At 42.2% G+C, this 18,840-nt stretch overlaps 1 protein-coding gene across 1 annotated transcript in view; it reads left to right on the forward strand.

The window, feature by feature from the left end:
• Positions 1–16,485, forward strand: part of LOC121532040 (metabotropic glutamate receptor 8-like) — a gene marked incomplete at its 5' end in the record, with an annotated part of 53,336 nt that extends 36,851 nt beyond the window's left edge. The window contains 2 exons of the mRNA XM_045218132.1: positions 14,694–14,940; positions 15,940–16,485. Of these exons, the coding sequence (XP_045074067.1) occupies positions 14,694–14,940; positions 15,940–15,989 (297 nt within the window). The remainder of the gene's footprint in view (positions 1–14,693; positions 14,941–15,939) is intronic.
• Positions 16,486–18,840: the final 2,355 nt, after the last annotated feature.

The following is an 18,840-nucleotide window of genomic DNA, read 5'->3' on the forward strand; positions in this document are numbered from 1 at the left end:
GGCTACTGCAGGTGAGAGCCATATTATGGGTTTAACAAGACAAGAAAGATTGCATTATAGTATTATCTAATATAGTATTAGTTCAAGGACAGCTTTTCTTCTTTTAATGATTGAAACATGATTTGGGCTCGGTGAAACTTTCTCGTAGAATAAAACAGGATGACTGAAATGGTAGCTTTGTAAATCAGGTTTGCAAAGGACCTTATTCTACAAATAAAATATGATGCTAGTCTCTTATATTGAGCCAGTATTATATGTCAATGTTGTTGTTTTTTCAAGCTATAGGGAATTGTGTCTAATCTGTGGTGAACAAAGACTGGGTTGTTTACTGAGACTATGAGAAACCTGACAAACACCTTGATCTTGTTTATTATTCAGAGTGATATGTTGTTTCTGCTTAGCTCTGAAATAAGAAACACAGCTATGGCTAAAGGTATTTACTTTTTTGTCACCCCTTCTTTAGGAATTTATGCACCAATCCCACCTATATGTAGTGTAAACATATGCTAATAGCATGATATAGTGCATAAAACAAAAATCAATGAATGACTGGAATTCTGTTGTATGTCCAGAATAATTCAGAATTCAATTGTAAGTCTACTTATGAATGAAATATCACCCCTCCTGAAACATTGTTTCAATTACTAGCATCTTGCACATCCTTGCTGTAGCTCTGGACAGGATGTATGAAACTTACCAATAGATTGATAGTTTATGATTTTGTCTCAAGAGTAGATGTCCAGGTCTTAAACGGTCTAGGATTTTACGGTATTAATCTTTAGAGAATTACTTGCCTTACTGGCCCTTTGAAAAATCACCTCTACCGGCATCACTTTCTTAGAGGACTGCAAACACCACACACATCTAACCCTTTAATTGTGGAATAGGAAAAAAGGAGGAGCATTGTAGCCTATTCATATTTCAGAAAATGCTTAATCAATGTCCCTTAGGTTACACTGTCCCGAGGGAGCATCCTATCATTCTCTGGCAGTAATATCAAATAAATCCTATTCAAATTATCATTTACTGACACACATGGCTTAATGTTCATAAGAAGACATCTGTGTGAACGGTGTCCCTGGAGAAAATATAAAGTCATTCTAATATAGCACATGACCATTACTCCACTGATTAACAGTCTTCCCCATTGATCAGATCAAGCTGTTTAATAGCTGGATAAATGCCCCAGCTCTGTCAGTTTAGAAAGAGATGCTTCTTACTTCCACTCTCGTCACAAAGGTAATACTCTTGTATGGGGTGTGTGCACGTTCCCTTGCTGAGATTGCCACCTGTCTAGTATTTGTCATTTTTGCACCCACTAATGGTTTCATGGTTGCACCCTACTGGTTGTTAATCCCTCATATGATCATTTTGTTTTGAGCTGATACTGTCGCCTCAATTTCCATATTCACATGTTGTAAGGGGTGCATTTATCGTCACATCTCAGCATTACTTTACTACACATCATTTATGCAGTGTGTGTATGACTTAGTCCAGGGTTTCCCAAACTCGGTCCTGGGGGCTCCCAGGGTTGCACGTTTTGGTTTTTACCCTAGCACTACACAGCTGATTAAAATAATCAAAGCTTGATGATGAGTTGATGATTTGAATCAGCTGTGGAGTGCTAGGGCAAAAACCAAAACGTGCACCAATGGGAGGCACCAGGACCGAGTTTGGGAAACCTTGACTTAGGCTAATTCCAGGGCCGTCTCCAGGCATAAGCGACATAAGCGGTCGCTTAGGGCTCCCGGCTGCTAGGGCTCCCCGAAGAGGGAGGAACTCAGTCGCGGTCTCAACTTACTGTTGAGAGTTAGAATAGTTGAATACACAAGGTGCAAGTTCTATATCTGGTTGTGCAGTTTTTTCTCTTGTCACTCAATTAGCCATGTCAGCTAACAATTTTTAGATTGGTAAATTATTCTAGCCAGTTATCTAAATTTGTAGTAACCATGGCCGAATACCGACCGGGCATGAAGGGCACGTGCCAAGGGGCCCTGACCTCCAGGGGGCCCCCATTGATTTTGTCAGTCACTCTCACTCAGATATCAGTAACAAATGTGTAGAATCGCAGGAAATTAGCTGTAAAACAGCCCAAACAAATTCTCCACCCCATGGCAAAATGAGTGGAATTGCAGGAAATTCACTTTAAAACTGCAAAACAAATTCTCTGCCCCATGGAAAAATGAGTAGAATTGCATGAAATGTGTTATAAAATTGCAGAAATGTCTCTACGCCCCGTGGCAAGATGTGTAGAATTGCTGGAAATACATCTCCTGATTCTGTAGCATGACGAAACTTGATGTACAAGTACACACCCTGGACAGAAAGCTAGTCTGTCGTAGGGCCTTACACCCAATCCATCTTCTTAATGCTTAGTGCCAGGCAGAGAGGCATCGAGTCCCAGTTTTAGAATCCTTGGTACGACTCGACCGATCGAACACCCAACCTTCCTGTCTCAGAGCGTGCACTCTAACCACCAGGCTACTGAGTTTGGTTGAGCATGATACTGAACCAACAAACCCATTATCATTGAATTGACATTACGCTGGGAAATTCTTCAAAGCCCTATGAAGTATAGCAATGCCAAAATATGATAATTTAATTATAAGCTGTCATGTTTGGCATTAGTATTCCTTGTGTTTTGTCCTCAAACTTGTGAGAAAGAGCACATTTGCTGAAAGTAAAGTTTCAACTCTTTCAATTCTTCTCAGTGAAAACGAATAATATGTTCTCTCTCATTTGACTCAGGGCAACCTGTCTTTTCAGTGAAAATGAAACTGGAGCTTAAATAATAGCTATGGACGGTGACAATAACAATGTGCTTCGTATTGACTTTCGACAAGTTCAAGGCGTATGAGAACGATATGCAGTGGACCGAAGCTAATCCGCACATTCAGAGACTTTGGAAAAAGCAAGAAAAATAAATTGATAGGAGTGAAAGGAGCAAAACACATCATATATTTGTTATAGTGTACACATATCATATCACAGAAAACTGAAAGTCACTCAAGCTTTAAAGCTTGGGGGGGGGGGGTCTACTAAGCTAACACATGGAATTGTTTTAAGATGCCAAGGATAATTTAGCTATTTGATTTTGAATTTTTTAGGAGCCAATGTTTTTGATCAAATAAAAACATTGAAATATTGAGTTTGGCCCATAGAAACGCATTGAATAACACATTCATAAATGGCAAAACAAGACAGTCAAAAAATAAATCATAAGGAATAAGGTTTTGAAGTGTCTTTCCTATACAGTGGGGGAAAAAAGTATTTAGTCAGCCACCAATTGTGCAAGTTCTCCCACTTAAAAAGATGAGAGAGGACTGTACTTTTCATCATAGGTACATGTCAACTATGACAGATAAAATGAGATTTTTTTTTCCAGAAAATCACATTGTAGGATTTTTAATGAATTTATTTGCAAATTATGGTGGAAAATAAGTATTTGGTCACCTACAAACAAGCAAGATTTCTGGCTCTCACAGACCTGTTACTTCTTCTTTAAGAGGCTCCTCTGTCCTCCACTCGTTACCTGTATTAATGGCACCTGTTTGAACTTGTTATCAGTATAAAAGACACCTGTCCACAACCTCAAACAGTCACACTCCAAACTCCACTATGGCCAAGACCAAAGAGCTGTCAAAGGACACCAGAAACAAAATTGTAGACCTGCACCAGGCTGGGAAGACTGAATCTGCAATAGGTAAGCAGCTTGGTTTGAAGGAATCAACTGTGGGAGCAATTATTAGGAAATGGAAGACACACAAGACCACTGATAATCTCCCTCGATCTGGGGCTCCACGCAAGATCTCACCCCGTGGGGTCAAAATGATCACAAGAACGGTGAGCAAAAATCCCAGAACCACACGGGGGGACCTAGTGAATGACCTGCAGAGAGCTGAAACCAAAGTAACAAAGCCTACCATCAGTAACACACTACGCCGCCAGGGACACAAATCCTGCAGTGGAGACGTGTCCCCCTGCTTAAGCCAGTACATGTCCAGGCCCGTCTGAAGTTTGCTAGAGTGCATTTGGATGATCCAGAAGAGGATTGGGAGAATGTCATATGGTCAGATGAAACCAAAATTGAACTTTTTGGTAAAAACTCAACTCGTCGTCTTTGGAGGACAAAGAATGCTGAGTTGCATCCAAAGAACACCATACCTACTGTGAAACATGGGGGTGGAAACATCATGCTTTGTGGCTGTTTTCCTGCAAAGGGACCAGGACGACTGATCCGTGTAAAGGAAAGAATGAATGGGGCCATGTATCGTGAGATTTTGAGTGAAAACCAAGGGCATTGAAGATGAAACGTGGCTGGGTCTTTCAGCATGACAATGATCCCAAACACACCGCCCGGGCAACGAAGGAGTGGCTTCGTAAGAAGCATTTCAAGGTCCTGGAGTGGCCTAGCCAGTCTCCAGATCTCAACCCCATAGAAATCTTTGGAGGGAGTTGAAAGTCTGTGTTGCCCAGCGACAGCCCCAAAACATCACTGCTCTAGAGGAGATCTGCATGGAGGAATGGGCCAAAATACCAGCAACAGTGTGTGAAAACCATGTGAAGACTTACAGAAAACGTTTGACCTGTGTCATTGCCAACAAAGGGTATATAACAAAGTATTGAGAAACGTTTGTTATTGACCAAATACTTATTTTCCACCATAATTTGCAAATAAATTCATAAAAAATCCTACAATGTGATTTTCTGGAGAAAAAAAATCTCATTTTGTCTGTCATAGTTGACGTGTACCTATGATGAAAATTACAGGCCTCTCTCATCTTTTTAAGTGGGAGAACTTGCACAATTGGTGGCTGACTAAATACTTTTTTCCCCCACTGTATCTAGGAGATCTAAATTTTTGTGTTTTTTTGGACACATATTTAACCCCTTTTTTTTGTTGGCACAAAACTACCTCCATACTGCCATTCATTTTTTACACTAGTACCTGGTTACTGTGACACTTGTGGGGGATCATTGAGCAAAATAGAGGACACCATTGAGTGAGGGGGAGTCTAACCTTTCCATAGAGTGTCATATTAGTTTGTAGTCCAAACCGTTCAGATGCTACAAATGTTTTTGTGGGAAGAACGATTTTCCGGATGTCTCATGGTCTGACAAACACCGCTGTAGCTTGGCCACCTTCCACAGCAGATGCAGAAGACCGACATAAACGGATGTAATGGATTGAGATGCAGCCCATGCAAAAAAAACAGATATCTCTAGTTTAAACTGACAGATTTTGATGGGGTATTGTTTTATTATGATAATTAGACTTCCGCGTGTGTGCGTCAATAGACTCTTAAGGATTAAGTATTGATCAGTACAGGTAATTTTTGTTGGCCACCAAGACAAAACTTTGGCAGTGATATAATTTAAATTGTGATGCTGAAAAAATAACTTTGGATTTCACCTAATTCTTTCATAAAGAGCACATGTTCAACTTCATAACAAAATTGTTATCCCATCGCAAGAGGTAAAAAAAAAAAAAGTACTATAGTAAGTGCCTCTCTCCAGCTTAATTAAATAATGAAATAAATCTAATGCCCAAAATTGGGCACAAGGCTGTTGTTATTTTTTTTTCTTTGTTTTTATTGATTGAAACAAAAACTATACATCATACAATGCTCCACAATATGCTAGGTCTTGTGCTTCCAATGAGTGATATTTTACAGCTCTACAGTGGATGGTTAGCAGTGTTATGGTGCGTTCGTACCAAGTAGGAAGTGGGGATTTACCACATCTGGGATAAATCCACTTGAACGGCCCTCCAACTAGTAAACTAGTTAAATCATCCATGAATCCCCTTGTGATAGGGAATGGAAGCTTATTGTGTGCAACAGGGAGGGGCAATTGAATGCAAGATTCACATTTATTTTATTTTATTATTACAACATTTCTAGCCTGTCTATCTATGGGTAACAAGGTTGACGTGTCGCCAAACCCACTGACTCCAGGCCATCTATAAATCACTTCTAGGCAAATCCCCGCCTTATTTTAGCTCATTGGTCACCATAGCAACACCCACCCGTAGTATGCGCTCCAGCAGGTATATGTCACTGGTCATCCCCAAAGCCAACACCTCCTTTGGCCGCCATTCCTTCCAGTTCTCTGCTGCCAATGACTGGAACAAATTGCAAAAATCTCTGAAGCTGGAGACTCTTATCTCCCTCACTAACTTTAAGCATCAGTTGTCAGAGCAGCTTACCGATCACTGCACCTGTACACAGCCCATCTGTAAATAGCCCACCCAACTACCTCATCCCCATATTGTTATTTATTTTGCTCATTTACACCCCAGTATCTCTATTTGCACATCATCTCTTGCACATCCATCATTACAGTGTTAATACTAATTGTAATTATTTTGCACTATAGCCTATTTATTGCCTTACCTCCATAACTTGCTACATTTGCACACACTGTGGTCCTCTGTAGCTCAGCTGGTAGAGCACGGCGCTTGTAACGCCAAGGTAGTGGGTTCGATCCCCGGGACCACCCATACACAAAAAAATGTATGCACGCATGACTGTAAGTCGCTTTGGATAAAAGTGTCTGCTAAATGGCATATTATTATTATTATTATTATTATTATTATATATTTTCTGTTGTATTTTTACTTTATGTTTTGTTTTACCCCATATGTAACTGTGTTGTTGTTTTTATCGCACTGCTTTGCTTTATCTTGGCCAGGTCGCAGTTGTAAATGAGAACTTGTTCTCAACTGGCTTACCTGGTTAAATAAAGGTAAAAAATAAATAAATAAAAAAAATTAAAAAACGTGTTATGCTCGACCAGCTCAGTTTTTCACAACAAAACACCAGAAAATGCCCAAAAATAGTAGAACCAGCTCACCTGCTTTTACACGATGATTTGACTATTAGATGTTCAATCTTTCTTTTGAACTAAATATTGAAACACCATATTAAATTGAGAGTTCAGTTCACATAACAGGGTTGACATTAAAATGAGGGACAGATGTAAATGAATCACTAATCACATGAAATAAATAATTATAATAATCTTCAGAAATGACTGTTGTAAGTGACAGCAAACTTTCCAGGACATAGACATGTTTTATATGGGCAGAAAGCTTAAATTATTGTTAATCTAACTGCACTGTCCAATTTACAGTAGCTATTACAGTGAAAAAAATACCATGCTATTGTTTGAGGAGAGTGCACAACAACAAAAAACTTAGCACGGCAACTGTTTGATACATTCACCTCTGGAGGTAAATAATTTACTTACATTCAGTACATTTACATTTACATTTTAGTCATTTAGCAGACGCTCTTATCCAGAGCGACTTACAGGAGCAATTAGGGTTAAGTGCCTTGCTCAAGGGCACATTAACGTCATTTAGCAGACGCTCTTAGCCAGAGCGACTCACAAATTGGTGTGTTCACCCTATAGCCAGTGGGATAACCACTTTACAATTTGGGGGGGTTAGAAGGAATACTTTATCCTATCCCAGGTATTCCTTAAAGAGGTGGGGTTTCAAATGTCTCCGGAAGGTGGTGAGTGACTCCGCTGTCCTGGCGTCGTGAGGGAGCTTGTTCCACCATTGGGGTGCCAGAGCAGCGAACAGTTTTGACTGGGCTGAGCGGGAGCTATGCTTCCGCAGAGGAAGGGAGCCAGCAGGCCAGAGGTGGATGAACGCAATGCCCTCGTTTGGGTGTAGGGACTGATCAGAGCCTGAAGGTACAGAGGTGCCGTTCCCCTCACTGCTCCATAGGCAAGCACCATGGTCTTGTAGCGGATGCGAGCTTCAACTGGAAGCCAGTGGAGTGTGCGGAGGAGGGGGGTGACGTGAGAGAACTTGGGAAGGTTGAACACCAGACGGGCTGCGGCATTCTGGATGAGTTGTAGGGGTTTAATGGCACAGGCAGGGAGGCCAGCCAACAGCGAGTTGCAGTAGTCCAGACGGGGAGATGACAAGTGCCTGGACCAGGACCTGCGCCGCTTCCTGTGTAAGGCAGGGTCGCACTCTCCGAATGTTGTAGAGCATGAACCTGCAGGAGCGGGTCACCGCCTTGATGTTGGCGGAGAACGACAGGGTGTTGTCCAGGGTCACGCCTAGGCTCTTCGCACTCTGGGAGGAGGACACAGCGGAGTTGTCAACCGTGATGGCGAGATCATGGAACGGGCAGTCCTTCCCCGGCAGTAAGAGCAGCTCCGTCTTGCCAGGGTTCAGCTTGAGGTGGTGATCCGTCATCCATACTGATATGTCTGCCAGACATGCAGAGATGCGATTCGCCACCTGGTTATCAGAAGGGGGAAAGGAGAAGATTAGTTGTGTATCGTCAGCGTAGCAATGATAGGAAAGGCCATGTGAGGATATGACAGAGCCAAGTGACTTGGTGTATAGGGAGAAAAGCAGAGGGCCTAGAACCGAGCCCTGGGGGACACCAGTGGTGAGAGCACGTGGTGCGGAGACAGCTTCCCGCCACGCCACTTGGTAGGAGCGACCGGTCAGGTAGGGACGCAATCCAGGAGTGAGCCGCGCCGGAGATGCCCAGCTCGGAGAGGGTGGAGAGGAGGATCTGATGGTTCACAGTATCAAAGGCAGCAGACAGGTCTAGAAGGACAAGAGCAGAGGAGAGAGAGTTAGCTTTAGCAGTGCGGAGAGTCTCCGTGACACAGAGAAGAGCAGTCTCAGTTGAATGACCAGTCCTGAAACCTGATTGGTTTGGATCAAGAAGGTCATTCTGAGAGAGATAGCAAGAGAGTTGGCTAAAGACGGCACGCTCAATAGTTTTGGAAAGAAAAGAAAGAAGGGATACTGGTCTGTAGTTGTTGACATCAGTGGGGTCGAGTGTTGGTTTTTTGAGAAGGGGAGCAAGTAATCTTGCTCTGATTTGTTCATCCTAAGGGTCCCAGAGATAAAATGTAGCATAGTTTTGTTTGATAAAATCAATTTTTATATTCAAATGTAGGAACTGGGTTCTACAGTTTGAACCCCTGCTGTCTCTGGCTCTTCACCCACCCTGCCCGGCCATCTAGATGTGTGAAAGTTAGTGTATAAGCTAATGATCCATCATATATGACATTCCTGGGAGTGTGTAAACATACATTTTGTATTACCATATCATTTTTGTATGTTCATTTCATTTTCGTCATTTAGCAGAAGCTCTTATCCAGAGCGACTTACAAATTGGTGCATTCACCTTATGATAGCCAGTGGGACAACCACTTTACAATATATATATATATATATATATTTTTTTTTTGGGGGGTGGGGTAGGGGGAGGGTAGAAGGATTACTTTTATCCTATCCCAGGTATTCCTTAAAGAGGTGGGGTTTCAAGTGTCTCCGAAAGGTGGTGAGTGACTCCGCTGTCCTGGCGTCATGAGGGAGCTTGATCCACCAATGGGGTGCCAGAGCAGCGAACAGTTTTGACTGGGCTGAGTGGGAACTGTGATTCCGCAGAGGTAGGGGGGCCAACAGGCCAGAGATGGATGAACGCAATGCCCTCGTTTGGGTGTAGGGACTGATCAGAGCCTTTCCCCTCACAGCTCCGTAGGCAAGCACCATGGTCTTGTAGCAGATGCAGGCTTCAACTGGAAGCCAGTGGAGTGTGCGGAGGAGCGGGGTGACATGAGAGAACTTGGGAAGGTTGAACACCAGACGGGCTGCAGCGTTCTGGATTAGTTGTAGGGGGTTAATGGGACAGGCAGGGAGCCCAGCCAACAGCGTGTTGCAGTAATCCAGACGGGAGATGACAAGTGCCTGGATTAGGACCTGTGCCGCTTCCTGTGTAAGGTAGGGTCGTACTCTACGAATGTTGTAGAGCATGAACCTACAGGATCGGGTCACCGCTTTGATGTTAGCGGAGAACGACAGGGTGTGGTCCAGGGTCACGCCAAGGTTCTTTGCACTCTGGGAGGAGGACACAACAGAGTTGTCAACCGTGATGGCGAGATCATGGAGCAGGCAGTCCTTCCCCGGCAGGAAGAGCAGCTCCGTCTTGCCGAGATTCAGCTTGAGGTGGTGATCTGTCATCCACACTGATATGTCTGCCAGACATGCAGAGATGCGATTTGCCACCTGGTTATAAGAAGGGGGAAAGGAGAAGATTAATTGTGTGTCGTCTGCGTAGCAATGATTGGAGAGACCATGTGAGGATATGACAGAGCCAAGTGACTTGGTGTATAGAGAGAATAGGAGAGGGCCTAGAACTGAGCCCTGGGGGACACCGGTCGTGAGAGCATGTGGTGCGGAGACAGATTCTCGCCACGCCACCTGGTAGGAGCGACCTGTGAGGTAGGACGCAATCCAAGAGTGAGCTGCGTCGGAGTTGCCCAACTCGGAGAGGATGGAGAGGAGGATCTGATGGTTCACAGTATCAAAGGCAGCAGATAGGTCTAGAAGGATGAGAGCAGAGGAGAGAGAATTAGCTTTAGCAGTGCGGAGAGCCTCCGTGACACAGAGAAGAGCAGTCTCAGTTGAATGACCAGACTTGAAACCTGACTGAAGGTCAAGAATATCATTCTGAGAGAGATAGCAAGAGAGTTGGCTAAAGACGGCACGCTCAAGAGTTTTGGAGAGAAAAGAAAGAAGGGATACTGGTCTGTAGTTGTTGACATCGGAGGGATCGAGTGTAGGTTTTTTGAGAAGGGGTGCAACTCTCGCTCTCTTGAAGACGGAAGGGACATAGCCAGTGGTCAAGGATGAGTTGATGAGCGAGGTGAGGTAAGGGAGAATGTCTCCGGAAATGGTCTGGAGAAGAGAGGAGGGGATAGGGTCAAGCGGGCAGGTTGTCGGGCGGCCGGCCGTCACAAGTCGCAAGATTTCATCTGGAGAGAGAGGGGAGAAAGAAGTCAAAGCATAGGGTAGGGCAGTGTGAGCAGGACCAGCGGTGTCATTTGACTTAATAAATGAGGATCGGATGTCGTCAACCTTCTTTTCAAAATGGTTGACGAAGTCATCCACAAAGAAGGAGGAGGGAGGGGGAGGAGGAGGAGGATTCAGCAATAGAATCCTATAGTTCTCTATAGTTATGTACTTGAAAATGTATCAATTGACCAATTTGGCACATTTGGGCAGACTTGATACAAAATAGTCCAGTATTGCAAAGCTTCACTGGATCAATCTGCATCTTTGCACACACACTGCTTCCATCTAGTGGCCAAAATCTACATTGCGCATAAACTGCAATATTATATTGTGGCCTTTCTATTGCATTTCAAAGATGATGGAACAAAATAAATAATAGAAAACGCATGTTTTTTTGTTTGTATTATCTTTTACCAGATCTAATGTGTTATATTTTCCTACATTAATTTCACATTTCCACAAACTTCAAAGTGTTTCCTTTCAAATGGTATCACTAATATGCATATCCTTGCTTCAGGTCCTGAGCGACAGGCAGTTAGATTTGGTATGTCATTTTAGGCGAAAAGTGAAAAAAAGGATCCGATCCTTAAGAGGTTTTAAGAGGTAAATACTTTGATAGACTATGATAGGGAAGTTATAAAACATAATGTTTTTTTTACAGCAGAAGACTGAAGTCTAGTATAATGTCAAAAGCAAATCTCATCCTCATACCAAACTGAGCAAAAATATGAATGCAACATGCAACAATTTCAAAATTACAGTTTATATAAGGAAATCAGTCAATTGAAATACATTAATTAGGCCCAAACTATGGATTTCACATGACTGGGAATACAGATATGCATCTGTTGGTCACAGATACCTGGTGGACATTACTGCAGTCAGCACGCCAATTGCACACTCCCTCAAAACGTGAGCTATCTGTGGCATTGTTGTGTGTGACAAAACTGCACATTTTAGAGTGACCTTTTATTGTCCCCAGCACAAGGTGCACCTGTGTAATGATCATTCTGTTTAGTCAGCTTAATCTTGATATGCCACACCTTTCAAGTGGATGGATTATCTTGGCAAAGGAGAAATGCTCACTAACAGGGATGTAAACAAATTTGTGCACAAACTTTTAGAGAAATAAGCTTTTTGTGCTTATGGAAAATTCCGGGGATCTTTTATTTCAGCTCATGAAACATGGGACCAACACCTTACATGTTGCATGTTGCATTTATATTTTTGTTCAGTGTATATCTCTACCTACCGGTACATTCAATTAGACTCCTGCTAACCCCTCCCCCCCCACTACTATTCCAAACAGTGTGCATATGACCATGTGCTTGTGATGTGTTTATTAGTCATTCTCTCCTATCTCTGCCATAGCCACCTCAGCAGGTTCAGGTGATAAATGTCACTGAGCTTCATGCCCCAGATTCCTGGCTGACCTAAAAGCGAGGGTGATTGTTCCTCAGTTCTTGCCTTTGGAAACCGACCCCTTCACTCTTATTATAGATCTAAAGATGCTGCTGAACTGGTTCAAACTAGGACTTGCCACCAGCCCTACCTGGAGACCCACTGGAAAACACTCTGCAGCCACACTTTGGAACTCTCTTTCTTATTGGTCTATTAACTAGAAACACCAGGCGGGCCAAAACTCCATCCCACAAAAACACGCTGAAATTTCAGGCGGTCTTTTCAAACAGCTCTTACACTAAAAGGGCATTATCATCATTTCCACAATTTCAGTGTTGTTCCAACCTCATAGTGTGGAAAGATATATATATATATAACAAAGGAAAATCGTGTTTTTGACTGCACTGGGCCTTTAAGATAACCTTAAGGGGTTTGAGCCACAAGATAATAATATCACCTTTATAAGTGGCTTTATATTTGTGAACCAATATGGCTGACCTTGAAATCCATGCCCGACAGAGAGTGTGTCATATAAGCTTTGCTCTCACAATATAAATAATTCCTAAATGTTTGTCTAGAGGCCCTCTAAATGGCTTTATGCTTGAACGTCTACCATATATTTTCAGAATGATACCTTGATTTATGATGGAATGGCTTCCACTGTAGCTCAGTTGGTAGAGCATGGCACTTGCAACGCCAGGGTTGTGGGGTTGATTCCCATGGGGGCCAGGATGAAAAATGTATGCACTCACTAACTGTAAGTCGCTCTGGATAAGAACATCTGCTAAATGACTAAAATGTAAATGTATTGTTCAGACTCAAGGGAGATGTGCCACCTGTTGCCAGTTCCTCTTCATTCTCTACCATACTAAATGTACAGATATGGCTGAGCAAATACCCTCTGAGAATTCTCACTGTCAGTTTACCGCTCAATGAGAGCGCCATTAATTGTGTTGAAGTTTCTAAACGCTTTTGCTATGACTACTCAGGCGGTGTCTAAGCAGGTGTGCTCACGTCAGCGGTTATTTTCTCTCAGCCTCTTGGCAGAATGTGTAGAATAGCATGATATTAGCTATACAACTGCACACTTTTCTCTTTGCCCCATGGCAACATGTACATAATTGTAGGAAGTTAACAGCTAAGGGGCCCTTGCTCAGACCTTGCCGGGGGGGGGGGGGGACTGTAACATTGGAAAGTAGTCAATGAAACATGAAATTATAATGCCTGGTTATGCACAACAGGTGGGAGAAGAGTAGAAGTGTGTACATGACGGTCGGGGTACCTCACCTGGGTTGTCAGTGGTTGGAATGGGTTTGTTTTAAGTGGTTATAAGAAACCTGAATAGTGTACTGCAAGTTTGAATGTTCCACGTGAACACACCAACACACTATCACAGATTATTGTGAAATAGACACAAATTACTTATTTAAAATGTGTGACAGGCACACGAAACAAGCACACTTTTTTGTGTGTATTACACTATTTTCTTCTAAACACATTTCGATTTTCATTCTTCATAACATATTTTTGTACATTACACAAATTCCAATTTGCTGTGGCTAATATTAGCTAGGTTAGCTAAGTGGCTAATGTTAGCTAAACTAGGGGTAAGGTTAGGGGTTAGGTTTAGGGGTTATGGTTAGGGGTTAAGGTTAGGGTTAGGTAACATGCTAGCTACGTAGTAAAAGGGTTAGTTTAGGGTGAGGGTTAGCTAACATGCTAGCTAAGTAGCTAAAATGCTAAAGTTGTCCATGATGTGATTCTAACACGCAACGTTTGCGTTGATAGAAGGTTGCATTATATGCCCACCCATCCTCCCCGACCAACCTCTGGCCTATCATTTCTGTCTTAAGTAACCTACTCTCTTTATCTGTGATTGGAATGCACTGAATACAAAGTTGTGTACTGAACACGAAGAAGAAAAAAAATCCAATAAGCATTTTGTGTCTATTTCACAATAATCCGTGATACTAGGTTGGAACACACTGTGCATGACAAGTGAACAGCAACTAGGTTGTGTACTGGTGGTTTGAGTTTGATCCCAGTATGTTCAATAGACCTCACTATTATGAGCTCACTGACAATAAGTGTCCTCAGAAAAGAGCATGTGCCAAAATACAAATTAAATCTGCTCTTAGAAAAAAGGTGCTATTTAGAACCTAAAAGGGTTCTTTGGCTGTCCCCATAGGAGAACCCTTTGAATAACCCTTTTTGGATTCAGGTAGAACCTTTTGGGGTTCTGTGAAGAGCCCTTTCCAAAGAGGGTTCTACGTGGAACCCAAAAGGGTTCTACCTGGAACCAAAAAGGGTTCTACGAGGGCAGCCGAATAACCCTTTTGGAACCGTTTTTTCTAAGTGTGTTGTGTCAGGGATCACAGGTTCCTCTCCCCAGGACTCTCTTTGAAGCACCTCAGACTCATTCACTTATCTCTCTCTCTCTCTCTCTCGTCAGATGTACATCCAGACAGCCACGCTGACCGTCTCCCTTAGCCTGAGCGCCTGCGTCTCTCTGGGGATGCTCTACATGCCCAAGGTCTACATCATCATCTTCCACCCGGAGCAGAATGTCCCCAAGCGCAACCGCAGCTTCAAGGCCATCGTCACCATCGCCACCATGACCAGCAAGCTGTCCCAGCTGGCCTCCGAGCGACCCAACGGAGAGGTGCAGACCGAAATCTGCGAGGGCATGGATGCCAGCAGTGAGTATAAAGACGTGATCCCCTCACTTCGCAACACTGCCCCCGTTTTCTGTGAGGGCATGGATGCCAGCAGTGAGTATAAAGACGTGATCCCCTCACTTCGCAACACTGCCCCCGTTTTCTGCGAGGGCGTGGATGCCAGCAGTGAGTATAAAGACGTGATCCCCTCACTTCGCAACACTGCCCCCGTTTTTTTCACCAATATGTTTATTTTTGTGCGGAGTATACAGTGAGGGAAAAAAGTATTTGATCCCCTGCTGATTTTGTACGTTTGCCCACTGACAAAGACATGATCAGTCTATAATTTTAATGGTATTACATTATGGTAATGGTTTTCAGTGGGCAAACGTACAAAATCAGCAGGGGATCAAATACTTTTTTCCCTCACTGTAGCATATGATAGGTACAACCACAGGCAACAGGTAAAAGGCTTTCTACATACAGTAAAATAAACCACAGTTACTCAGCTATAGCTACAGTATCTGAAATATTGTTGTTGAAATCAGCTTGTTGAATATAATTTGAGAACAGATTATGCATAACTGTTCATCGCTCAGATTTAGACTTCAAAGCCATTTCAGATTCCGTTAGCAGAAGTTTCATACAGGCAAGCATCCTGCTGTTTACTTATCATGATTGTGCTGACTGCACAGTTTGATCTCTAAAACTTTATTTAATTTCATATCTCATCAGTTTCTCATTTCACTGAACCTCTAAGCTGCTTTCTAATTTGTTGCCTTTTTCCCTAATTATGGAGAATTTCTCAAATAAATACATGAATACATTTCAAAATGTAACTTCATTGTGAGTGATTAGTCCACATAGCCAACTGTACTAGTTTAGGTTGATGGTAGAAAGCCATAGTATCCTCAACATTTCATCAAGACTGTCCAGTTATGGGGTAATGCATTGAGGGAAGGACTGAAACAATACATTGAGTACAGAGGGAATCACTACACTCCAGGAAACTAACATATTCTCTATTCTTTGCCTTTACAGTGCCATCATCCAAAACAACGTATGTCAGCTACACCAATCATGCCATCTGAAGAGAGAAGCACTGAATAGAGGATTACTGAGGAATTCCACTTGCAGACTTGGATGTGTCAGATTCACACATGACAGGGCGTTCCAACAAGCATGAGACATTGATATTGCTCAGAGTCCAAATGACGACTGAGAGCGTGGCAGTCAACATAAATATGCCTGCTCTTTCATGTTCACAGACAGAGCTAATGGGCCTCCTATAAGCGGACAAAACTAAATGAATGGTCACTAAACAATTTTAGATCATTTAAATAGAAATTGTTGGGATCAACCATGTTAGTTAGTTAGTTAGTTATTCTAATTATACGTATTTTGTGGTTGTAAAGATTTCTCATTCTTGTCTCATGTCGTCTGAACTGCATTACGAGATGAGTTTGTCTCTGTGTCGGCTAACTGAATTGTAGCCTTGAGTTGTGAAATCTGTTAATGCCATGGTTTAAGCATGCACATTTTTATACAAATACTTTATTTATAATAAAGGAATGTTTTGAAAATGTTTAGGATTGTTGGATGAGGTTAAATATGAGAGTCGGATATGATTTATGTAGTTTACCTCAATTTAGATGGAAGTGATACTCAATGCGTCATCAATAAGGCATAACAGTTATGTGGTTGCCTTGACCTGAATTGGGCACACACCAAAAATATACCAGGATGGTAAGTAGGCAAATTATATTAAGAATGTAGGAAGTCTTAAAGCGAACTATGAAAAATATCTAGAGCACCCAAAAACCCCATGCTCTCAAAGGAAAACAAACAACATTGCTGTAGGTTTCCTATGAGACAAACTGTATAAAGTTGTGGCAAAAGTATTTCATGAGTTTTCCTGTGAACATAATGCAATTGTTTAGTTTTAACATTTTACTAACTGCGCAACATCACCAAAACTTGAGAAAAAAAATTGGGGATGGACTGACTTTTAAAGCTTTTTCTTAGTAATGATGCTGATATTAAAAAGATCCCCATATGGTACACAAAGCAAATACACTGAACAAACATATACAGTATATGCAACAATTTCTAAGATTTTACTGAGTTACAGTTCATATAAGGAAATCAGTCAATTGAAATACATTCATAGGCCCTAATCTATGGATTTCACATGACTGGGAATACAGATATGCATCTGTTGGTTACAGATACCTTTTTTTTTTATGTAGGGATGTGGATCAGAAAACCAGTAAGTATATGATGTGACCACCATTTGCCTCATGCAGCGCGACACATCTCCTTCTCATAAAGTTGATCAGGCTGTTGATTGTGGCCTGTGGAATGTTGTCCCACTCCTCTTCAATGGCTGTGCAAAGTTGCTGGATTTGTTGGGAACTGGAGCATGCTGTCGTACATACCACCATGGGGCACTCTGTTCACAACCATGACGTCAGCAAACCGCTCGCCCACACGACACCATACACGCTGTATGCCATCTGCCCTGTACAGTTTAAACCGGGACTCATCCGTGAAGAGCACATTTCTCCAGCGTGCCAGTGGCCATCGAAAGTGAGCAATTACCCACTGAAGTCGGTTAAGACGCCGAACTGCAGTCAGGTCAAGACCCTGGTGAGGACGACGGGCACGCAGATGAGCTTCCCTGAGAAGGTTTCTGACAGTTTGAGCAAAAATTATTTGGTTGTGCAAACCCACAGTTTGATCAGCTGTCCGGGTGGCTGGTCTCAAATGATCCCGCAGGTGAAGAAGCTGGATGTGGAGGTCCTGGGCTCGTGTGGTTACACGTGGTCTGCGGTTGTGAGGCTGGTCAGACATACTGCCAAATTCTCTAAAACGACGTTGGAGGCGGCTTATGGTAGAGAAATTAACATTCAATTCTCTGGCAACAGCATTCAATTCAAAACTTAAGACATCTGTGGCATTGTGTTGTGTGACAAAACTGCACATTTTAGAGTGGCATGTTATTGTCCCCAACACAAGGTGCACCTGTGTAATGATCACGATGTTTAAACAGCTTCTTCTTGATATGCCACACCTGTCAGGTTGATGGATTATCTTGGCAAAGGAGAAATTATCACTAACAGGGATGTAAACAGAGAAACGTGCTTTTTGTGCTTATGGAAAATGTCTGTGATCTTTTATTTCAGCACATGAAACATGGGACCAACACTTTACATGTTGCGTTTATATTGTTGTTCAGTGTACACTTTTTTTGCACTCATTTGTGCTATCTTGAACAGGGTAACAACATAATGGAACAAAAACGATGAGAGAGAAGGAAATCCAAAACAAACAAAAGTAGAAAATGTTGCAATGCACTAATGCTACAATGATAGTTTGGATCTTTAAGATACTTTCCTACCAAGCCACTAAATTTGATAAGTAATAATTTGATTGAATGCAATTCTGACACACCTAAAATAATGTCTACGGCAAAACCAAAAAATCCCTGCACAGTACAGTATGTGAAAACTAGTTAAGGGAATCAATACAGCCATTGGTACAGGCGAAGCAGGATCAATACAAGCTACAAGTGAAAACTCCTGAACCATGTAATGAATATTTCTGCATTTTCAACTGAACTGATGAATCCGTAGGCATTCGATGCATACTTTTCCTTGGTTGATGATCTAATTCAAACATAAATCCTCAGTATCTTTAACGTATCTTTATCATATACCCATACATTGTGGGTATTATTAAAATATTATCATATTTGCTAGTAACTGTTTGCATTAACCACAAATGATCTCTCTACATTCGTTCCATATGACTAAATGTTCCTAAATTGTGATGTACAGTATATTGACAGAGTGGTCACAGGAGATACAGGTGACTGCCAAAACAATGGAAACACTTGAGTAAATGAGGGATACAACGTATATATTGAAAGCAGGTGTTTCA

The sequence above is a fragment of the Coregonus clupeaformis genome, unplaced genomic scaffold (assembly GCF_020615455.1).
Source record: "Coregonus clupeaformis isolate EN_2021a unplaced genomic scaffold, ASM2061545v1 scaf1392, whole genome shotgun sequence".
Classification (NCBI taxonomy): Eukaryota; Metazoa; Chordata; class Actinopteri; order Salmoniformes; family Salmonidae; genus Coregonus; species Coregonus clupeaformis.